We start from the raw sequence: 25,702 nt of genomic DNA on the forward strand, positions 1-25,702 counted from the left end.
CCTAGAAGTCATTAAACAAGCTTTTATAAACTTTGATCTGATCTCGTAGTTCAGCAAAAGATTGCTGAAGGTTGGCAGTGTGACCCATGGGGATAAAAACAAGACTAATGAAATGAGTACGCAGAAATTCTCATCTTTCATGCAGGGCAAGAGTCCATATAATTTTCTCAATCTAGTCATCCCCTTTCCTTTGGAAAATCCAAGAAAGTAAAATAATTGAAGAGGTCCCAATATGGGCTCCCTTTGCTTATACACTAATTTTTTTTCTTATTATCTTTTTCTCCAGAAATTACTTAAATTTTTAATGACTAAAAAGCAACTGATAATTAACAGCCATCCTGCCTTCCTGTGTGTTACTGCCATCATCGTCCCTAAACACCAGACACTTTTACTTCCCAGGATTTTGTATTTTCCTCTCCCTGTACCGGCAATGCCCTACTATTCTTCTTTATTTGACAGACTCCTACTTACATGTCAAGACCCAACACAAATGTTACTTTCATAGTAAATCCCTTGGAGACCTAGTTCCTCTGTCCTCTTTGCTTCTGCAGCATTTTCCCCATAGCTCTGTTTTAGCACTTATTTATACTTTATTTGTTTTAGTAATTTGTTTCTCTCTGATAGATATGAGTGCCTCATGTTCTAGGATCTTATTCATCCTTGCATCCCTGGCCCCAGCATAATGGCTGGTAGATGCATAGCAGGCAGTCCATTATTGTTTGCTTCAATTGCGTGAATTAAGCAACCAATTGCATGAAATGTCCGACCAACAGTCTTCTACGTTGAAATCGGTTGTATTCCCAAAGTTAATTTTTAAATCAGTTGTTTTGGAATTCACAAAGCAATTTCCCATGGAAAGAATGTTATAAGTGGTGGTTAGGTTCCCAGGCTAGCCCTCAAGAGTCTATTTAACCCATAATGTAGCTGCAGCACTATGCAGTTGTAATGAAAAATAGCAGAAAACAACAGTTACAAATGTGCAATGTTTTCATTACATTAAGTAAATACAATTCCTCTTCTGTATAGAAAATGCAATCTAGGGCAAATTATACCAACTGGCAAGCGTAATATGATCTAGTGACAAGAGCAGGGTAGCTGAACATAGACCAAGCTCTTTCACTAATTTCCCTTATAAATTGTTTAACTTTATTATGTCTGAGTTTCTGCATCTGTCCAGCCAACTTGGTAAATTCTGGCCTGCTCACCCTAAAGAAAAAGTAAATTAATGTATATAAGAATACATTGAAACACATGCAGTCGTATAAAAATGTAGTATGTATCATAGCATAAAGTGCTCACAGACAAATGAAATTAGACTGAATTTTGGACTTTTAATGGAATGAAAAATAAAGAAGCAGAGTTGAGGTTTCAACTTCAGTTGCCCAACCCCATCACCTGGGAGCTGGGTAACCACCATGTTATCTTTTCTCTACCATGACCAAACAGAGAACACATGATGGCCTTAGTTTCCTCTTGAGTAAAGTGACTGTACAAATTAGATGACCTTCCAGTTCTTTTAACCTGGATATCTATCTGTATTTAACATTATTTGGATAGAGTGGTAACTTTTATGGCATAAAAAACATCCTGGAAGGGTCATAATTTGATGGTCTGAATTTCTTCAGTTGTCTCTTCTGTGATCAGCTTACTTAAAGCATCACTTGCATAGCACGCACACACACACACACACACACACACACACTGCTTAATACAGTTTTTTTCTTAATCTGCCAAATCTGTCCCCCCTAAAACCAACTTGTTCCCCAATGTCTGCTGAATCTTTTAACCCTAAAACCAATTTGTTCCTCAACATCTGCCATCAAGATCCACACAGAAACCACCTTCCATCAAATAATATCTACATTCAAACCTGCAGAATAGCAATCTTCTTGTTTCTTACTCAGAATTTTGCTTTCTTCCATGAAGAAGCAAGTTTTCATTCATGATTTGCCTAAAAATTTCTCACTTGATTCTGGTGCAGCAGATATCCACTCCAGCAAACTGTCTAATCAAATTTTATTCTCTATTAGGAGCCATCTGTTTGCTGATGATGACTGTTTGTTTTTTACTTTAGTGCGATCCATTTTCATTCCTTCATCAGTTTTATCATACCACCTGCACTTCCCATTTTTCCAGCTCATTCCTTCCTTCCTCTTGTGTGGGTGAGGAAAGAAACAAGAGTGTGGACAGCAGGAGGCTGCTGTACTCCAAGCAGAATACTTAAGGCTCAAACTCCTCTCTCTGACTGATTAGAATGCCTCTCTCCTCAGGTAGTCCAAGTCTTCTCTACTTTCTGCCCAGTATTTAAGCTTCCCCAGAAATCTGTGGCCTTTCAGGAGACTTTCTTGCAGCAGAAAAATAAGGTGCTAAATTATTGAAGTCTTTCACTTTCTATAACAAGAGATTCACAGTTATCTCTCCCTCAATCATTGCTTTCATTCTGTGCCTGGGGGTTGACTGGTACATAATAAAGATGAAACCCAGTCTATGTAGTTGATTGCTTTTGGGTTAAACTCTATTACATAAACATCTTCTATGTGAAATTTCCAACATAATTTGATACTAAACATGTTAGTATTGGATAACCCATGTTATGTGGTTTTTTTCATTGTCTTCATATATTCATCTGCATGAGAGTTGCCTGTCCTGAATCCTAACCATCCACTAAATGGGAACTTGGTAGCATTTTTAATAGATGTTTCCTTTAGGTAAAGTTCCCTACAAGTTGTTTCTGATGTATCTAATCCTATTTTTACTTCAAAACTGAAATGAAACCCTGTCCTTGTGAAGCTCTAGATGAGCCTCACTCCATCAAAATTCTGTTGTATTTATTATGTGCACAGCGCATTTGACACTTAAATAACATTAAAAATGAGTCCACATAAGCTGCTCTTTTGTCCCTGGTCCTTTTCAGACCAATGACAGTATCTTAAACTTCTTGGTGGTTCCAAGCTCTGTGTCTTATGCATATAGGTGCTCAATAAACATTTATGGATTCGTTATTCATTTATGTTTGGACTTATTTGTGAGGTTGAAATGTTCGATAGATCTACTTTTTGACCTTTTCAGTTATCGTTTTTTTTTTTTTTTTTTTTTGGTCAGTGGTTTTGATTACCCAGGTGCACTTTTACCATCAATAGGTTATATCTATAAATAGAAGTCTAGAGACATTTATAATTTGTTTGGGAAAAGAATTAAAAAATTCAGATTTTAAAATTGCAGATGAATATTGTGCTAGTGATTAGCTGTGGCCAACATATTTTGAAGCAATTTATCAAGCTAAGAAAAAGACAACAATAGAGCCATCCCTTATGACCACAATTTCAATGGCTTCCTGCAAAAATAGCCATTTTAAAGTTTTTGTTTCCTTCTTCTTTTAATCTCTCATGTTATGAATAATATTTAGTTGAACTCCCAAAGCAGCTGAGGAAAGAAAATCTTTGGGGTTGATTTTGGATAAAATATGAGACATTTACTTGTGTGAATGTTAATCTCTGAAGGCTTCAATACAATCTTTTGTTCTCTGGGTTCTTGTGTCATTCAAAGATTTAAATTTAAACACCAATATGTTTTTGACCACAAGAAAGCCCTCTGAAACACCTAAGTATGAAAGGTTTGGTTATTAATATCTATAGTATTTCATTATTTTAATTACCATCTCAGCAATTCCCAGTGGGTAATATTGGCATGTGGTTGTCCTGCCTGTACTTCTATGGAAAATTCACAGAATCATCATCCTGATGTTACACTATTGTGGTTCATTGTCTCTCTGAACTTTTTATTCTATTTATATTTGCTTAGTAACCAAGTTATAATTGTTTAAAATTTGTCCTAATATTCTCTGTGTCCTTTTGATATATCATTTCAAGACACTAAGTGAGACTTTGTCCTGACTTCTTATCAAAAGAGTTAAAACTCTACTTCCTGTACTCTTGGCCTCATAAAATCCTTTCTTCCTATGTATTCCAAAATCTGACTGATCACAAAGCATATTCATAGATCTAAAAATGGGTATGTTGTCTTTAAACCCACAAATACTTACACTCTATCAAAAGTTTTATCAGCTATAATTCCCTCTTATAATTGTTTTTTAAAAGTCCAAACTAAGTTATTTTGCTCTGGTTGAGGCATGTTGGCTGATTTTTAGACTTGGATGAATTTCATTGTAAATTGCTGTTGGATGTGACTGGAGTACCCAGGAGCTGTCAGGATGGCTCAGTGATTTAACGTTGGTGTCCTGCAGCTTTGACTGTAATCAGCAGATGCTGTGGTATTACCATAAATGTTTTCCTAACTGCTTCTGTCAAAAAGAGAAAATTCTTCCTGCACCAAGTGTTCTGCTTCTGATTAAATTCAGTTTGCCTTCTTTTGCATAATTAATGTCCCATGATGATCTCTAACCTTTTGTTTTTAATATTGCCTCTTGGTCTAGACTCACTCATTACAGGGAAGCTCAACTAAGAGCAGACAAAGAGAAATGGATGGTGCTTTTACATGAACCCCCAGCACCTCTGCGGCTCTGAAGTCGTTACTATTTTATATACCATGACTTGTCAAAGATCATGAAAGGTTCTGGTCTTTGCAATGTTTTTCATTGTTGTCCTAGTGCTCTGTTCTACTTCAGAAGGCTATTTCTATAATGCTTTGGTGCACATGGTTTTGCCTGAGGATGTGTGATGATAGGGTCTGCTTTAGAATGTGCTTATCCTGGTTGTGTAAATTGATAAACCTCTGACACAAGTCAGGCAAAAGCCTTCCTATTCTCCAGCAAAACTTTCTGTACTTCTAACCCGAAATAACTCAGGGATTGTATTTGCTTCAACAAAGTAAATGTGTATAAAACATAACTATGTTAAAAATGAATACCTTGTTTTGTCAGTGAACATATTTTATACGTTATCTCAGTGGGAAAAGATCCTTACTTTTATTAAATAGCAGTACCTTTTCCTGAAGAACCCAAAGTGCTTTCCTATTTGTTCGAACCTCTGAGAACTCTTGCCTGACAGCCACCTGTGAGCCAAATTTTTCCTCTTTCAAGTAGAACATTGATATGAATAGATATCCTCTGTGATTTTATTCTTACAGTGTAAGATAAGAGGTGTATATAACATCTCTAAGGTACTAAATAAGCCCTGTAGTAACTGCCAAATTTACAACTTAGAACTAGCCTGTAATCACATTATCTGAAGTTAGAGTTCTTCCAGTTCCCTTTGTTTCAGAAAAAGAGAGCGCCACATTTTCTGGGGTTATCTACTTCTTTCTCCTGTAGCAGATTCCACCAACAAATATTTGTAATATTATTTTTAGCGTCATTTTATTTGCTTATAGAATGAAATACCTTTCGAATCAAAAAGGATCTTAGAGATCACAAAGTATTTATTTTATGGCTGATGAAGCTGAGTCTAAATATATAAAGTCACATGCAGTGGCACATTTAGTTTGGGGATTGCCAACTTTTAACTACTGCAGTGTTAACTTGGACTATAGATTTTAGTTTATCTCAGATTAAAACCAAATAAAAGAGAAACAGGGATTTTCAAAATAATTGTAGCAATCCCCACAAATATTCCACATAAAAGCAAAATTTATGATCAGTAGAACTTTATTTTTTCTTACTCAAACTGTTACTACAAAATCTTTAAGCCTGTAGCTGCTTAGTTTTGCTGGATCTCCTGCAGCTCAAGTATATTCTTTTCTCCCGCAAAACCAACAGTGATACCACGTTTCCATCTCTATGTCTTTATTTACCATCTCCCTGTATTACAAGAGAGCCCCCGCTTTCAACAGAACAACTAACCCATGATCCAGAAGATGATACCATACCCCTTGAAACTGAGACTTTCACATTTTCATTCAGGTTCTGTCTTTTCCTTGCTCTGTCACTAAAGTAATCCACTTAACTTCTGGGCTCAGTGTTTTTGTTGGTATATGGAGATAAGCAATAGTCACCTCACAGGAGGATTCAGTGGATGCTCTGTGGGCTAATATATCCACACACCTGCTTCTTTGAGACCTATATTTGATAGCCAGCAAGAACGTGGAAAAAGCAAGAATACAAGAACAAGACGGCTTCAGTGTGATTAAATAAGGATTTCAATTGTTCTTCTTAGTCTGTTTTTCATTCTCATTTATTGATGAGCATAATGTATTCATTACTACTCAGATTTCACAGATATTTCAATATATTTGAAGGTACATTTCAAGACATTTGAAGATTAGAGTAGAAGGAAGTCCCTTTTAAAAGCACCAATATTTAAGAAAATGTGAAATATTTCTTTGACTCTAAGAAAAGAAAATCTCCTTTCCACCCTTCACCCCTACACTCCCCAATAAACTTTTCATAAATTCTTTCTTTCCTTGATAACTCCAGGTGCCCTGAAATCCTCAAACTTGATTTTAAGCGTATTCCTGTTACCATGCAGTAAGAAAGAGCTGTCAGGTTGTTTTAAATGACACAGAGCTGTAATTCATACGTATTACAGCTGCCATTCTCATAGGATATATTATTCTGAATCTGGATATCCACCTACCTTATCCCAAGCAAATTAGCACATAAATAGACATCATAGGATGTATCATTGTAACCATGAATTTAATACTACATGTAAACATAAACCAGTTTGCTGATGAGATAGATTACACTGAAAGCCTCAGAAATGAAAGTTGTTAATTTGTACAACATTGAAAGACATATGTTGATCAGTTATTCCCAAAGCTTCCATTGACTCTGTTTTAACCCAGAGTTATCAATCTTTTGTAGTATCTATTACTAATCTATCTGCTGTAACCATCAGAAAAGAGGCCCAAACCCAGCCCTTTTCAAGATTTGTGATGAGTGTGATGATCTGTACTTTTCAAAGAGCTTTTGCTTATGTCGTTTTTGTCATAAAACTGCTTTGTAGGTTTAGCTTGTTTAATCATCCCCAGTAAACAAAGAAAGGTGCTGAGGTGTAAAGAGATGAAGAGCATTGTTTCAGGAGATCAAAAGTAAATGATAGCGCCAAGAAGGAACCCTTGCAGTTTTTCCTTTTAAGTATAAACTAACCCCATAATACAACACCCTCTGATCTGAGCTGTCACAAATGTACAGTTTGCAACTAATCAGATGGGCCGGGGGAAATTGTTTTGGTTCTCTTTCATGTAAATCCATAGAACAAACAAATCAATAAGCATACAGCTTGATAAACAAAAAGGTTGTTCCGTGACAGAAAGCTCAGTTAAAACCAAATCTGAGGAGACAACAGATGCTTCCCAACCTTGCTTCCCACAAAAGGGTTTTTAATTTGCCTGGGATATTCAGAGTTCTCTTCAGAAGGCCCGGAAGAAAGCCACAGCAGCAAACCGAGAACATTGTCAGAGTCTCACAGATGATAGCTGGCTCGGCAGCCTTGATTTTGTTCCCCCCACAGAATGGGAATACTAATCACAACTTCACTGGGTATGTCAGAATTAACAGGAGAAATGTTATTCAAGTTCCTCCTCATGTCTGGCACACACACAGGCACATTATGTAAGTGGTAGCATTGCCATCATCACCATTTGGATTAAGACCTAGTTTCAGACTGACTGTGAAAAGAATGGGAAACTGGAATACTAATCTCTTAGGAGAGGCCCAGGTGGAATGATGAATTCGTTTTATTCTTCTCCCTTTAGTATAGCATTGACAACAAGGAGAGTAAAAAGAGGTTAACCTCTGTGAAAGAACGTTACAGGAAGCCACTACTTTTAATGACATCTGGGATAAACATGTCTCAAACTCAGGACTTCTGATTATAAATCTATGTCCTCTTTCTTAGGTTGCTCTTCAAATTCTTCCCGATTCATCCTTTATAAGCTCTTCCAGATTTGATCACGTCATGCCTGCTTTTCTACATATCCTCCTTTTTACTTCCTGCCACTTGTCTTTCAATGAGTCCCCTAAATATCCTAGTTCATTAGTTTGCATCAGAAGGTTTCCTCTAATTAGTTCCTGCTACCTTCACATTGCTTACGCTCCTTTGTTCATCATCTACTGCTACAGATGACACGCCACCCCCAGCCCTATGTATTTTCTTTTGGAATCTAACACAACCATGGGACTTAAACATTTGTATTTAGTATTTAAGACAAAATGGACCCTAATTTTGCTGAAAGTCATAACAGATACCAGATTCGATGCTGCCTCAAAAAAAAGTGAAAGGTTTGAGTGACTACTCAACGCAATCCAAGCTGTTCTTACTGTTTCTACTTGTTATATAGGGAAAGTAATAAGCAAATCTTTCTGTGGATAGAGATATATGAATGTGGTTAGATTGTAGGCTTCCTGAAGGCAGGGACTGTGTCTGTTCATTCTCTCCTACATCCCTGAAGCGTAAAGCAGCATGGCCCACTCTACATGCTTTTGACTAAATGAATGAAAGCATATTCTTCGTTTTTTGTCTTGCAGTACACCAAAGAATTAGGAAACATTGTCCTCTTGAGTGTAGAATCTTATGATGAAATATGACACATCTGCACGTAAAGTACTGCTTTTACCACAAAGAATGGGAAGTACGTAGACTCTACTTTGGGTAGTTTATGGTCTTATCACTAGACTTGAGTATGCGGCAGGGGCACAAAAAACTGTAACGCCAGGCTAACCCAGATACAAATCATATGAGAGAAACACAATACTAGGTGCCATTGCTATGTTTTGGAAAATCAGGAGGTCATATTTCATTGAGATTTGAGGGATCAAAGATTATTATAGACAATGATTCAGATCAGGGAATAGGGGAATAGAGAGGGAGTCATATTATATGAGAGTTTAATGCGGTATTTTTATATAGAGTTTGCTGCATAAGTACAGCTAAAAAATTTAAAGGCATTTTAAGAAATTGCACTATTTCCTAATAGTATCCTAAAGCATAGATTACTAGTGAGAGAACACTGTATGCTAAAACTTTAACCTTTAAAATAGAATGGAGCCAGGCATGGAGGCTCACACCTATAATCCCAGCTACTCAGGAGGGTAAGGGGAAAGGATCAGTTTAGCCCAGGATTTTGAGGCTACAGTAAGCTATAATGATGCCACCGCACCCCAGCCTGGGTGACAGACAAGACCTTGTCAATAAATAATTATTAAATAAATAGGAGATGAAGATTTTTGTGATTAGCTCGTTTTTGTTAAAAAAACAACTGAAAAATAATTTTATGATGCTGACTCTTGGTATTAATTGGGTAGTATTTGTTAAAATGCGAGAGTTTTATGTATAATGTCAAAATAACTAGCACCTAATGTTTTCTAATGTACTATTGAACCTGGGACATAGATTTTGCTGCTTTTGTGAGTAGATATACAGCAAAGATAAGTATGGACAGTACTCTATCATATAAGCAGAAAACCTGGAAATTAATATGGCTTTAACTAGAGAGCTCACTAGACTTTTAGGATATTTGTCAAAAGCAATGAGTAAAAATGAAGTGTCTCATAGTTTTCTTTTGGTTCCTTGTACTGATACAGAAATACTTCCTGCTTCTTTAACAGCATTTACGGTTTAAAAATGTTATTAAAGTGCTATAGTTTGGAGCCAGGAGCTGAATTGAATGACTTCAGCTTGAATAAGAGCTCCACCCTAACTTGGCTTATAACTAGGACAGGTTTCTTAATCCCTCAAAGCCTCCTTCCTTATTGTGAATTGGAGAGTTTACAAATTATTCTTGCTTAGGCTGTATAATGATTTTCATAAAGCACCTTGTGCAAATTTGGCACTTAGTAAGTGCTCTAATGTACTAGTATTGTGTTTTTATTGAGTCTTTTGTAAAACATAGCCTGAAATGGAAAAAAAAAAGCCTTAAAATAGTTATTTTGTGAATAGTGTAGTGAGAAACTGAACATAATTTTGTTACAATGAAATTTGAGTTCCTTATTTGTAGATTGTGTTATAGGCGAAAGTTTTTATTATTTTTAAAAATCTTTTTGTTTTTGAGAGAGGGTCTCACTCTGTTGCCCAGACTGGAGTGCAGTGGTGTGGTCATGGCTCACTGCAGTCTCAACCTCCAAGGCTTGAGCCATCTTCCCACCTCAGCCTCCCAAGTAGCTAGGACTACAGGTGTGTGGCACCATGCCCTGGCTAATCATTTTTCTTAATTTTTTGTAGAGATGGAGTCTCACTCTGTTGCTCAGGCTGATCTTGAAGTCCTAGGCTCAAGCAATCCGACCATCTCTAATTCCAACTGTAATTCCTAAGTGTTGGAATTACAGGCATAAGCCACTGAGCCCGCGTTTATTGTTTTTTAACAAAGTATTTGTGGCGTGTCACATGATAAACCTCATTGGAAAGATAAGGAGTAATACACCCCCATTATAATAAATCTTTAATAAGGAAAGCTATAACTGTATACAATAAGATTTGTATATACCAGGAGAAAACAGGCAAGAGATTAGGTTAGATAAGTAAAATGATTCAGATTGGAAGGTTCATAAGGATTGCATTACCAAATGGGCTTGATAAAACTACAGAACACATTGCTTCCATGTTCTGCTCAAAAGAGTGGTCTTTGATATCATGAGATTTCATTAATTGCAAAGGTTTCTAGATTCCATTATTGCAATGTTTTCTTTCCTCTTTCAAATAAAATGAAAGCCAACAGAGAAAAGTAGTACCATTGCAAAATCTAAGACCTTTAGAAATAGCATAATTAATTAGTAAACATATTATTATTATTATATCATAATAGTTTTAAGTGAGTATACTCTGTTCTATATTTTTTAAGTTACTCAGGGTACTATAATGCCCAGTAAAATTTAATGATTGGTGATAGGTGTAGCCGTCTGACCTCTAGTGGCTATAGCTTATAGCTGCATTTTAGTTGATTGAGTTTAAAAAAAAATAAAGACTAAGTAAAGAAGTCTTCTTAGATCCTAACAATAGAGTTCTACAACTGAGTGTATGATTAGCTTCCCTGAAGTTCTGCTGGTCTGATTGTTGCGGTACTACCTCAAGGAACATGGTTCAGAACCAACTTTGTGAATCTATGTGTTCAAATGCTTGCCATGTGTCAGCAGATCCTGCTCTGAGGCCCAGCAGCCAAGCCATCTCTACAGCATCTTTTTAAATAGACATTCTTAAGTTAATAGCAAGCTCTCAACATTGATATTCAACAACACTTCATAGGCTGTCATGAAATGTTTTTAAAATACTGATAGGATACTTGTATATGACCATGTATATTTTTTTAGATAGCTATATGAATAATATATCTTTCCTAATGTATAGTTGTGTGTGTTACTTAAATATCTTGGGGTTTAAATTGACAGCATTACTGTTCCTCATATACTCCACCATGTTTTTGAGACAACTCTTCTGAGTTCAGCGTGCTGCTTTTGACCAAGAAACAGAATGGAATTGACCAACAGTTTGAGGACATAAACCTTCTGATTATATTGAACCATTGAACTAATAGATGCTGCATTTACTATGATACCCCAAATTGAAAAAAAGTAGGAAAATTTGTATTTAGAGTTGAAAAATAAAAAAGAGAACATTCTGCCATGTGATAGTAACATATTTTTCTTTGTCTTTAACATAAACCATACTGTAATACTTGATGTAATTTTTTAATGCGTTGTGTCTCCACTGAGAATTCTTATTTCTCTCAGTAGTTTAATGAATTGCTAAGTATTTGTAGCCAATATGGGTCTCCAGTATTTTTTAAATTTTAAATACCATATGGATCGTAAGATTCCACACACTTTTTAAGGCTTCTGTGCTAACACTTGTAGCTCTTTTAAGAGGATGTATGTGAAATGGAACAACAGTTACTATCTCTTGTCCTCCTTATCCATTTTCCTGCTGTCAGCACCTTCTTTAGCTTACCAGGAGTACTATACTCTAATTTCTTTCTTTTCTGCCCTCTGTATGATACATTTCCAGTCTTTGTGTTTTGTGTTACCATAGAGACAGGAGATGCTCCAAAGCTCAAAGCCCCGAGAAGACAGACTGGAAGCAGGTCTTTGAGGAAACAGTCCCTGTTGACAAGGGAAGCCTGAGGCAAGAATCCAGCAATAAACGGGAAAAGGGGAATTGTGTGGTCCAATCTGATTGTGTGTCCGCAGTCTTAGGAAGCACAAGCTCTGCCAATGAATGCTGTGTTAAGATGAGTCGTTTACAGAAACCAATTTTACAGAGACCTTAGTGCAGCCTGGGGTTTCATAGGAATCAAACTTGGTATTTTATTTGCAAGAAAACAACTGAAGTGACATTGACCTCTTCCTTTTACTTTTCTCCTCATTAAAAGGGAGCCGCTTCTAAGAAAGGTCCTCTTTGCCTGGCTTATTTTGCTGATCAGAAATTTCACCTTTAAAATAAAGGTTCATATTCTTCAACTCAGCCAAAACCATGAGAAGTGAAACTACAGTTTGAGCGCAGGGGACTGTAAAACCAGCATTCAAATCATTGATCCAAATGTGCTCGTTATGGAAATAAGGAGTTTCTATTTATCCTAAGTTGTCATGTAGTCATGTACTGCCTTCATATTGTAGATAACTTAAAGCTTTTAAACATTTCTCTGTATTTAATGAATTGTTATATTTCCTACTGTATTAACTCATGCCATACTTGTTAATATTTTTATTTAGGAGAAGGCTGCTAAAAGATTTTAAAATAATACAGATTTTTTTTCTCTCGTATTTTTCTTAGAGATGTGATGTAAGGCCCTGCAGGGAAAGAAGGAAGAAGAGAAAAATGAAAAATTTAACAACAAAACAATGTGAAATAGAATTTAAAAGCACAGATGTTTAGTGAATTACCTTTAAAGCCAATTTCTTTTTTAGAATGGAAAAAGATCCATGCTCAAGTTGTTTCCTGGATTTTTTTTCACAGATCTAGCAGTCTAAGCAGGGGAAGAATTCAGAGAAATTCAGAGAACATCAATATTTCTTCCTAGGTTATCTGCACAAAATTGTCCTTTGAAGGAAGAAGACCACTTGCCTAAATCTGTAAACAGAAAGAAGGATGAGTAGGGTTCTCTCACTTTCCTCAAACTGACAGTAGGAGGCAGTGGTGTACTAGCCTGAGCTATTCTCTTTAGGGTAATGTCTATGACTCATGCCAGATTTCTTTTTTTCGCTCATTTTCTAGAAATACATGAAATAAAATCTTAGAAATAGTTTCAGATTTCATAATGAAGCTTGGTATCATCAATCTAGTACAAGATAATGCTGCTATGCTATGAATAGAACAATAAAAAGAGGCCAGTCTATCAGCTTCTGATAGTGGCAACTCTGTGAACCTCACCCCCATGTAGGTCCTGATCCAATATGAACAGGAGACTAGCATGGAATAAAGGTCAGTCTCATTTTGAAAGGAAGGAGAATTAGATTCAGTAAGTTAGATCCTCCTAATTTTCATTGATTTACTAAAATATGTTCAGAACTAGTAAATAAAAGTAGAAGAGTCTCTGAATGCTAACCCAGTCTCCCCATGCCTAGATAGCTGGATGAAGAGATGCCAAAACATAGTAGCAACAGTAGGCTTGTCATTATTAGCATTCAGATTTTGTGAATATATTTTTAATCTTTAGCCTTTGTCTATTTTGCCATTTATAAAAGGCAAAATAGGATTTAGGATTTACCTAAATCCAAATTACCTAGAAATGTATAACTATTCCTTCCTCTTTAGATGAAACAAAATCACAATGAAATGCTAAATATTAGAACAATTCATTTTTTACTTGATTGTTTATCATATACACATATTCAACTCAAGATAATGTATAGATAACAGCACTGTGAAAAACTCCAGGTTCTAGACCTGTGCTGTCCAATACCGTAGACAGTAGCCAGGTATGGCTCTTAAGCTCCTGAAATGTGGCTGGTCTGAATAGAGATATGCTGTAATTATGAAATAGACATTTGATTTTTGCAGACTTAGTACAAACAATGCTAAAGATATTAATATATTTTTGCTGTATATGTCAAAGTGATAATATTTGACATTGGGTTAAATAAAATAGATTATTAAAACTAATTTCACCTGATTTTTTTTCAATGTTTAATATGGCTTCTAGATATTTTTACCTTGCATGTATAGCCCACTTTTCTGACTCTCATTAAATTTCTATTGGACAATGCCATTCTAGTCTCAATGTTGAGCCCTAAAGGTACCCAAAAAATGTGCAGTAAACCAAAATGATATATAATCAGCTTAATTTGTATCCAGATAATATTACTGCAAAGTGTTTTCTTTATTGAAAAAAAAAAAGGTTTAATTTAAAACATTAAGTGCAATAAGAATAAAACAAAGATACCTGCCTTTATAGAGCTTATGTTATAGCAAGTTAGGTCACAGTTAGATGGATATGAATTGGATTTCTTACTACTTGAATATATTTCTGTGTTTACATATGGCTAATGTAGTATTTATGTAGTAACAGGCCAGGGAGAAGTAAAGGAACATTCCTATGTATGTACTCATATATAAAATTATTTTATTATAAAATGGTTATCAACACAAATGTATCCCAGGATTGAATTCTCTAATGAATAAAAACATTATTTTAAGCAGATTCTTATTAAATGTATACCAAAAATCAACCTGAAGTATTAAGGCTACATGGAAATTTTTTCAAAGAGTCTATGAACATATAATTCCATTGTTTTATAGTACTGGACACCCTAGGTGGCTTTAGTTTTTTCCCCAGAATTTTGAACTACTAAGCAGATCTTGTTTTGCATGTTCATTATAGAAATGACAGGCTCCTAAATGTTTCAAGGACTTAGCACCTAGCATGGTGGGCTAAACCCTCATTGAATTAACTAATGAATTAACCATAATTTCAGGTCATGATCACCAAAGGAACAGTTGTGATCACTGAAGGAATAGCTATTTGGCTTGGAGAAGAAAAGATGGAGGGAATATAGTATCTGTCTTCAAATAGTGGAAGGGCTGGTGAGTAGACGAGGAATTGGACTTAATATGGCCCTAATGGAAAAAAATCAACAGTCAGTGACTAAGATTTCAGGGAAATAAACACTGGATAAATATAAGGTAAAACATGTAACTGTTAGAGCTGACCAAAGGTGGACTACATTGCCTGATGAGATTGTGAGGAAATGACTGGAGGTTTTCAAACTGAGGCTGGACAGCCACTTGATAGGATGCTAACTAAACATACTTCAAGCATTGGCTAGGTGGTTCCGCCAAGTAACAAGGGCTCTTTCCATTCGATTCTACATTACACGATCTACATTACATGATTCTGCGAATCAAAATGAAATGAAATAGAAATAGTATAAGTTATTCAGAAGAAATACCTGCATATTTGAAATGTCTAATAAATGTTGAAGAAGTATAAGAAATAAAGGAACAAACTTAAAAGCACACTATGTGATGAGACTTAGAAATGGCTTCAGAAATATGTTTCGGTCCTAAAGTATTTAAAAATAGTTAGCTGGTTAGTTTCTAATACAGTTCCCAAGTTATTAGCACTGGGAATCAACCTCTCCCCAGCCTCTTCATCCTTGGAAAATGCTCTTTACACTTCACAGCATGTCTGCTTCCCATGGCCTAATCACGTGCCCCCAGAACCAAGAGGGCCGACGATTTGGACTGAATTTTCCAGAGGCAAAGAGCAAAGGCTATGTGGCCTTGGCAGTTCATAGACTTCTCTAAACCTCAATTTCCTTATCTATAAAATGTGCTTGTTGGTACCTGCACTTTAGGATTGTTGTAAATATTTTTAAATAGCATGTAAAGGCCAGGCACAGTGTCTCACACCTGTAATTCCAGCACTTTGGGAAGCTGAGGCAGGAGGATCATGGAGGTAGAAGTTCTAGGTGAGCCTGAGCAATATAGCAAGACCCTGTCGCAATTTTAAAAATTTAAAAATAAGCCAGGCCTGGTGATATGTGCCTGTAGATGTAGCTACTCTGAAGGCCAAGATGGGAGGATACCTTGAGCCTAGGAGTTCAAGGCTACAGTGAGCCATGCTGGCACCACTGCACTCCAGCCTGAGCAAGCAACACAGCAAGACCCTATCTCTAAAAACAAAAGAAAACAAAATAGCATGTAAAAGGTTTATAAGGTATGTAGTAAGTGTTTCATACTGTCAAACCATACCCTTATATTATTTCTTTACCCTCTCCCTCATGAACCCCCAGATCAAATTACTTGTGACCTGGTATGACAAGCCATTACATACTTTAGAAAGATTTACTTAATATCTGCCAAGCTACCTCCAGGTGACCACAAGTGCATAGTAGTTCGAGACAGCTGTCAATAGCAAATAGCATGACTGATAAACAGATGCCATGGTTGGTTTCAGTATGTTAGTATGAAGAGCACGAAAGTATGGTTTGAGAATGTGTTATTTGAAGTAGTAATAGGGCATATGTAGGAATGTGTAGGGAGGCCATGGTGGATACAGTACTAGAGCTCTTGTCAGGGCCGGAAATGCAAATATGAGTCTTCTTCCTAGAGGAAGTGGCTGAAGCTGTGAGATCTTGATGGAGAGAAGGTAGAAAGGGCAGAAAAGTGGGCCAAGGATGTAACTGTGAGAAATGACCACATTAAGAGTTAAGATTGTTTGGTAGAGGTTGGGAAGGTAGAACAAATTACCAAAGAAGATTTAAAATGAGTCATCAAAAAGTAGGAGAGTAAGCACGGTCAAGGGCCATACCATGTTAGAGCCTGTTAACCAGCAATCTGAGGACTTAGTTTTGTCTCTGGCTCTGCCTGAAAGTTATGTCTGCTTTCTCAATTTCATGTCAAACAAGGTAAAAATATACCCATATTACCTATCTCAAAGGGCTGTTGTAAGAATCATATGAGTGGTTATACAGGGAAAGTGTTTGCAAACTATAGAAGAGCCGTACATAAAGATAATATGATCATATGGATATTATTAATTCCATAATAATGTTCAAAGTCACAAATAACATTCTACGTTGACTTCTAACACCAACTACTTGGGGTTAAGCCAGATTTCACAGGTCACAGTCCTCTAAAAGATTGCCTTCACTTCAGTATCAGCTGCAAATTTGAGGGTCCCTGAGTCACCCTCACTTTTGATCGCTTGGTTACAAATTCCGTGCTTCATACTACGCTCTCAGTTTCAATAATTTGCTAGAATGACAGAATTCAGGAAAGTACTATACTTACTATTACAGCTTTATTATAGCAAAAGAGTATAAATCAAATGCAGCCAAAGGAGAGACACATGAAGCCTCTACTGCCCTCAAAGACACATCACCCTCGCTGCACACTGACGTGTAAGGATGCACAGAGGATTGCCAGCCAGGAAAACTCATGTGAACATCAGTATCCTGAGTTAGCACTGAGGTTTTGCTTCTTAGGCACAATTAGTTGAATCATCAGGCACATGATAGAGCTCAAGCTCCCATACCTTTCTCCTGCTCAGAAATCAGGCTGATAATCATTTGGCTCAAAACCCCAACCCTCTAATCACATGACTGGTCTTTCTGGTATGGTTAAGCCCCATCCAAGGCATTCATTAGTATAAACTATCTAGGGGCCCACCATGAGTTACCTCATTAGCAAAAACTCACTTTAGGGCTTCAAACTATAGGTCTGAGAGGCCCAACATGAATAAAAACTTCCAAGGCTTTAGAGGCCACCTCCCAGGGACTGGGACAAAGATCAGCTGAATTCTTTGTTACACACATTCCGAAATGTTGAAAATGTAAGAGGAAAAGGAGGAATGAGTAAATGCCATTGAGTTTAGGAATTTTGATGCTTTTGGTAATATTGTAGGGAGCAATTTCAATAAAGGGATATGGATGAAAGCCAAATTAGAATTGCTAAGAATTGAGGGGAGAGATAAGAAAGAGAAAAGCAGATACAGAAAAGGGTATCCAACTCAAGTAGCATATTACAGATCAGAAAGATAAGCAGTCTATTTCCTTTAGAGGCTGAATATCCTGGGTGTCATTGTGCACAGAGCCTGCATCATCTGGAGCTTCCTTCTAGCCCTCCATTCAGTTAGAAAAACTCAGCATAGGAAACTGTGAGATGGCAGTGTTGTCTTTGAATTTTATTCAAAAGGTAGTGATACAGAACAAGAATGAATAGAAGTTTACATATGAGTTTCTGCAAATAAAGTTCTTCATCAATTGTCTCCTCTATTCAAGGATATCATTATCTTCTGCTTTGCCTGCTGTGTTAAGATAGGGGGAGTATTGTTTTGTTTAGTTGTTTCTATTTTTTGCATAATGGGTTTTAATAAGAGTTTCTGGCACCTCTAAAGGATTTTAACTATATGCAAAATGAACTTTTGCTCTTTGAATTATTTTTATATATTTTCAATACATAAGATAAACAGTGAAATGAAACTAAGGGAAGACAATTATTTATAGCGCCAGTAAATCAACAGGAAGGAAAACCACAGGGATATGGGCTGCCAGCGGCCACCACTAACTCCCATTATTGCATAGATTAAAAACATATATTTGTCACACACTTTACTATCATGTAGACCCAGTGGTGCTTTAAAAATTACATTTATGGGTCATTCTTTTCTTTCACCAAAGTAAAGTCATTGCTGGGGTGAAACAAAACCGCTACTTAGTAGGTCAAAGTAATAGTTAAAAGCAAAAGGTAAAGAATTGTGAGGAGAGACCAAATTTCAGGAACACGGAATAGATGCAGTCAATTTAGGACACCAGAGTTCTATATTCTTCCTCCTGTCAAGGCTGCCACAGACTCACCATTGACCACAAAAGACAGGAGCTCAACTTTATATTTCATCTGAGAGTTGGCACTCCTAAGAAGCCAGTGCCCATTAGAACCACAATGTGAAGAGGGATCAATACTGACTTAAAAGGAATAATGCCTCTTTCTGAACCATAACTGATATTTCCTGCAGCAGAGAAGGCTTCCCCAAGGGCCGTCCGCCAGGGCCTTAGCATTGCCTTCTTAGCTTAAGAAGCATAACAACTGTTGGCTGAAATATTTCCTCATTTACATGCCAAGTTGCATATATATATATACACACACACACATGTATACATATCTGTATAAATATAATTTTTTTGTCAGCAACTTTTCTAGTTTCCGGTTTCTTTTGTGTTTCTCAAGAAACCATAGAAATGTTAGCACAAGACGATTGAGTTTTTTAAGCTTTCTTTGTCATCAAAATCTATACTCTGCCAAAGGTCATGTGGGACCCAACACTAGATGTCGTTTAAGGCTTTTATTCTCATTTTTAATTCCAGTGGGTATCTGTATTTAAGAGGCATTTAACTCTCCAACAATGTTCAACTTTTAGTTCAATTTCAAAGAAAAGGCTGTGGTGGGGCTCTAGATTTAATTCTTACAGTAAGAATCCTATGAGGAATTAAATTGAAATAAGTAAGTCTTCCTCTCTTAAAGGAAAACAGCATGTATTCTCATCGTGTTTATTTCCACAGAAACACAAATACGAGATGTGTGAATTGCATTTTCATACTGAATTGGTACTAAGAATAGCAGCTGGTTCTTTGCCTATCAGTACTACAATCAACAGTGGCCCTGAATATTGGCAGTAGTCCTAGATATATTATACATAGAGATCAATTGTAATATCTTAAAGGGAAAAAAAGGCCTAGAATTCAATTTGTAAAATAATAAAATGAATTCCTCGCCTTGAAGAATTAATCATCCCACTTTGCCTTAGTATTTTTAGTTTCCATTTAAAAGTGTGTATGGTGAAGATTTGAGTTGAGGAGAAATAGAAGTGCTTGTCTTTTTATTGATACCCTAGCCTTACCTTTCATTGAGTCCATTTGTCCTAGGTATCATCTTGCATTTGTAACTGTCTAACTTCATATGAAAAGAGTGGGCCCGCCTGCCTCAAATTGCAATTTATTTATGCCTCTGAGCACCTGGATAGAGTATAGGTTTTTATCTAACTTACAGGGTTGTGGCATTCCCCTGTTGTTTGAAAGTCAACCATTTGGAAACTAAGTGCATGTTTTTGTATGGGATTTAGGTCTCCAGCCCGCACAAAGTCACCAATAACAAACTTTAAAACAATGGTAATAACAAAAGACACCTGGTTTTGACTCAGCATTACAATAAGATTTCTATATAAGAGTGAACTTCCAGGGTGAGCCAGCACAGTGGCCCACACCTGTCATCCCAGCACTTTGTGAGGCTGGGGCGGCTGGATAGCTTATCCCCAGCTTGGCAACAAAGCCAAGCCTAAAAAAAGTGAACTGCCAACTTGGGCACTTCCTCTACCTGCACTATGTCTGATTATAGTGGGATAGGCACTCCTGTCCAGCTTCATTTATCTGCTTTGCAGTTTCAGACCTGACTCACTCAGTTCTACAGTTTTGGTCTCCCATGGCTGAAGACAAAGCAAAAAGAAGCTGAGGACCAGAATGGGGGCTGTGGGGGTGCTGAGAGCTAATATGAGATCTGGGAGTGAAGAGTTGTTTTCTAGGAATTTCTAACAAAGCTATAAACATCGTTTAATAAAACCTTGCACACTTTCTTTTTTATTTCCTCAGTGGTCTCAGGAATGGCCTCTTTCCTTTTTACACTGTCTTGTCTGTTGCTTCTCATGAAAGATTCCTCACCTGAAACCACAGAGGAGATATATATCATCTTAGTTTTCCTCTATTCATTTTGTCCCTAAAGCAAACCCACAGCTATTTTGAGTTTTCTCAAAAGGATAGAAATGCTTTCGCCAGCCTTGGTCCATCCATTATTATTTACCTAAGTCTCCAAAGAAGTTCTAAGACCAAACACTAATAGAAAAACCCAGGCAATGCTAGGCATTTCATCCTTGGATCTGGTATAGATCAAGGAGTCTAAGACATTCAAATAGATATGCAAGCCTTGTTTTTGGCAGCATGCAGTTCATTAGCGACCTTGACAAGAACTGTTCCAGAAGAATAAAGGGTCAAAAGCATGATTGGAGTGGGTTCAAGAGAAAAATAGGGAGAGAGGAATTGAGAGAGTAAGTATGGGCAATTTTTCCAAGTTCCTATGAAAGGAGCCAAGAATTTAGATATTAGCTGGAGCAGGATGTGGAGACAAATAGAGATTCCCCCACCTCCTAAATTTATGGTTATTAGAGCTTGCTTCTCTACTGAAGGGAATGAACACCTGGAAGAAGAAACCTTTACAATGCAGTAGAGAGAGGGCAAAGCAGCCAGAGGATGTCCTTGAGCAGACAAGCAAAAGTCACATCCATCACTCACCTTGAGGGCTATTCTCAGAGGGGAGCTCGGAAGGTCGATTCATCCTAACAGGAGGGGTGGATGTATGTGTGTGCAGTAGGCAGATAATAGGTGTTGGGGAAGCAGTGAGGCACGTGCAGGAGCTCTCTTCCAATTGCCTCTATGAATGAGTTAAATGAGAATGAGGGAGGACATGTTGGCTGTTTGAAAGAGAGGAGAAAGTGAAATAATAGTTGTCCCGGAGAATGGAAGAGTGAATGGACTAGGGAATTGTAGTGGGATGAAGGTTGTGCTTTTGAAGTTCGTAGTCATGAATCTAAGTGAAAGCAGGAAAGAAAAGGAGGGTATGTGTGGCCTTGGACATACCGTGTGGAGGCAGTTTGCATAGGTTTACTATCTGCTTTACAAAGTCGTTGTGAGAATTTAGTGTGTCAGAGGCATTTTGAAGTATAAGTACAGGACACCATTATTATAAAACTTAGCTTTGAATGACTTAGCACTTTTCTTTGGCAAAAAGGTTTTCATATTTCTTTAAGACAGCCTCAGTACCTCTAGAGACAGCATTTGGCATCTACCACTGATTTACTCCGTAACTAAGCCTAAGCAAACGACTTACCCGCCTTTTGCTTTTACCCCTCTATCTATATGCTGAGGGTGAGAATGTTTGAAGTGCAAGAAATGCTTCATAAATAAAGGTACTAAATAAATACAGGCTATTCATGAGATGGTATATATGTATGCATTGTGTGTATATACACATACACATAACACGCACGTATATATTCATATACATATGAATGTTTAATAATTTGCCTGCCAAGTTTATTATTGCTCTGATGGAAAATCATTGACTTTAAAAAAACCTTATTAGAAACTTTCCTTCTTGGTTCCATTCAGGAAAGAAATTAATGTAATTACTATTCAAACTAAAGTTTATCTTGTGTCATAGAGTGTGGAAATAATTTCTTTACCTGACATATTTATTGAGCACCTACTTTGCACCAAGGACATTCTAGGCACTAAAGCTATAGCAATATTTAAAACAATATCCCTACTTTCTTGGAGTGCATACATGTTCACCTTAATGCATGCACACACACACACATGCATGATACACACACATACACACACACTTCATATTTTGACTAATTTAATATCTTCTTTGCCATTAGACATTTAATTAGAGTTGTCCAGTGGCAGGATAAACTGGTTTGTTGGAGACACCATCATAACGAAGTGGTTTGTGAGAAATCAAGTGAGCAAAGATAGGAACATTTTGGGGAAGGAGCAATAAGGTGGGCAACATTCTGCATTTAGCTACAAATGCAGCTTTCAAGCATTCTGTGGGACAGAAGGGTATGTGCTAGGAAAAAAAAAAGGATACGGTCATAGGAACTGCAGGAATACCACATCCACTATGCTCTTTCCAGCAAACACAGTATGTACATTACAAGCTACAGAGCATACCCTCCTTTAAGAGAAAATCACTGCTCTATTAGATTTTGATTTTTGAGTAACAAAAACCACCTGATATAGAAGGTGAAAGAAAAGGTGTATTTATTTTCTTCCAGCAGCTAAAAGGTAATCATACTTCTAAAATTTGTTGAGATTGTCCAAGAAAGTGTGTAAAATCCTCATCCATCACTGGAAGCCCCTGGTCAGGAAATGACAGTGCAGTAAATATCTTCAGCAGCCACCTTTTAATGTACAAGCTGTTTTCAGTTGGAATTTTCAGCACTCACATAAAACATACTGTCATGAGTGACTGCTTGTGCTCCAAAGTCATTACTATTGGGACAATGGAACATCTCTCAGAGAATAACCAGAAAACTTTAAATGTCATGTCAGGTTTGCTGAAGCCATTTTCAAGCCCCGTTCAAGGTTACGTGAATATTGAAGGTGTCTGTTTTTTAAAAGTCATCATTATCATCACTTACCAATAAAAGAATGTATGTGTGTATGTATATATATATATACATGCATGTATTTATAGATGTGTATATTCTTGACAATTACATGTAACATTCTGGTTTGCTAGGAAGTCTTAATTATTTGTGTGCCAAGTTCATTATTTTTTTGAAGGAAAATCGACTTTTAAAATTCTTATTAGAAAACTTTTCTTCTTGGTTTCATTCAAAAAAGAAATTTATCTCATCATTATTTCAATGAATGTTTATCTTGTGTCACAGAATATGGAAATAATTTATTTATCCAACTAATATTTATTGAGAACCTACTTTGCACCAGGGCCATTTTAGGCCCTAAAGTTATAGCAGTATTTAAAGTAATGTCCCTGCTGTCTTGGAGCAACACATTCTAGTAAGACAGACAATAGACAAGTAAGCAAATATGTGATATGTCCAGCCGTCATGAGTCCTGTCAAGGAAAACATGAGGCGGAAGGATAGAGCAGTGCAAAGAGCAAATGCTGTTTTAGATGAGCGGCTAGGGAAGGCCTCCCTTCTTAGGTGGTGTTTGAACAGAGACCTGAAAGAAATACAGGACCAAGCCCTGATGATAACCACATGCCAGGCATGTCAGGCTTAAAGGAAGAAGGAAATAGGCATTAGCGCTAATGAAACGGATGGCTGTTATATTTTAGTTTATTTTTAAACCTCTGTGTGATTACTTTGAACCTGTCTTATTCTGTTGACTGTTTCACTGTTTATCAAAGAAAACTACTTGTTTATTGAGAATAATTATTTTAAATCTGTTTCATAATGTGCACAGTCCTCGGTTATCATGGTGATAAGTTTTGTTTCTTTCTTCCTTACTGTAGAAAATCAGAAAGTGCAGTTGACAGAAGGGTCACGTTCACACTACAATATCAATTGCAACTCAACAAGGACTCCAGTCGCCAAGGAGCTTAATTATAATCTAGACACTCATACGTCTGCCGGGAGGATCAAGGCAGTTGAAAAGAAGGAAGCCTGTAATGTAGAAAGCAACAGAAAAAAGGAAACGGAACTTCTTGGCTCTTTTTCTAAAAATGAATCAGTTCCCGAAGTTGAAGCCCTGCTGGCAAGATTACGAGCTTTATAAGTTAAACTGGTTAAGAAAAAAATGATTAAGCCAAATATAAAGCCATGCTCTAAACTATAACACTTGAAAAAATCACTTTTATGTAAGTGGCCTTATATAGTTTAAATTATGATATATATTAGAAAAATAAAGCTAAATACATGATTGCAGTGCTTTTTCTATGTACTGGAGGTTTTGGTTTATTCAAGATTGTAATGGGCTTTAATGTTCTTTATGTCTCCTAGTAATCCTCTGTTCTGTATTTGGTGGTTAAATTATACATATTGCTTTAGAGAGCAGGTAGGTGGCCATGTGTTCAGCAATGTGTTCTTAAGAAAATACCATCTTTCTAAGCCACTGGAATTTTTACTTTACTATTTTTAACATTAATGGATGTCAAGTCATCAACCTCAAGTCTTTACATATCCATGCATATTCCATATATATTGTTTATATAGGCCCAGGTTTCTCTTTAATTGAAATCTATACACTACCAGTACAACATCAAAAACATGTAATTGACTGCATCAGAGCTATATATGTAACTCCATTATCATCATCATCAAATTCATGTTAAGCAGACCCTCTAGGGGACCATAAGGCAATTGAGCACATAACCAAAAATGATGCAATAAGAATGCATGCACTCTTTGCCGAATGCATGTGCTTTTGTGTAACGTGGATATAAACAGTATTGCAGTGCTGCCAAAACTCTTGGTCTTAGCTAAGAGAGTATTTTTCTCCTTTTGATTATGACTCTGAGATAAAATTGCCATTTTGAAATTTCCAAAGTAACATTTTTTTATTTTATGGATAAACTTGGAATTGTAATTTCTCCGATCTGACAATCAATAACTTTAACAAAGATCTAATTAAGTGTTTCAAGGAAAGTTTTCCATGCAAATGTAATATTACCTCATTTGGGCATCATAGCTCTGTTAATTCTATATCAAAGAAAATAAACTTGCTTCTTGCACTAAATGAAAAAAATATGCTTTCTTTTCTCTCTCTTTTTTGAAAATGTATTCTGTGGATAAGCTGGGAATAGACTGTGACATGCAGTCTGTCTAAGCATCTATTTTGCTTTATTACATGTAATAAGTAAGTGACTGCTCTTTTACCTTCAGTTAAAAAGCAGTTATATGGAACTAGTCGGGCGAGGTCTGTTGCTTTTTATTTCCTTAAGTTGCCACCTCCTTTCAGCTCCAAGTTAATAAAGTTAATTAATTAGAACTATGAACCAGGCCCTGTTTATAGACATTGGAGAACAGAGTATTATCTATAGCTAGTTTAGGAATAAATGTGTACCTGTATGTATTGCTGAAATATGCATTTTGCCCTCCAATCACGATTCCTGTTTTCCTGAAAACAAACCTTAAAAATCAAGAAAGGTGACGGACATTTGCCCATTTAAGCCAACAGCATCCCTAACAGCAAGGCAGGATTGTTCTGTTTAGGAAAGAGTTAAATGAAAGAACTCTCACTATCAGTTCTTAAAGTGATTTTACAGACTTGGTTTTTCGAGAAACAAAACTTA

At 36.6% G+C, this 25,702-nt stretch overlaps 1 protein-coding gene across 2 annotated transcripts in view; it reads left to right on the forward strand.

The window, feature by feature from the left end:
- The window catches only part of DIAPH3 (diaphanous related formin 3), a 506,459-nt gene extending 481,304 nt beyond the window's left edge, over positions 1–25,155 (forward strand). For both annotated transcript variants that reach the window (XM_035296778.3, XM_035296781.3), the window contains one exon: positions 23,924–25,155. In XM_035296778.3, coding sequence (XP_035152669.1) covers positions 23,924–24,186 — 263 coding nt within the window. In that variant the 3' untranslated portion in view covers positions 24,187–25,155. The remainder of the gene's footprint in view (positions 1–23,923) is intronic.
- The last annotated feature ends 547 nt before the right edge of the window (positions 25,156–25,702 follow it).

The sequence above is a fragment of the Callithrix jacchus genome, chromosome 1, assembly GCF_049354715.1.
Source record: "Callithrix jacchus isolate 240 chromosome 1, calJac240_pri, whole genome shotgun sequence".
Lineage (NCBI taxonomy): Eukaryota > Metazoa > Chordata > Mammalia > Primates > Cebidae > Callithrix > Callithrix jacchus.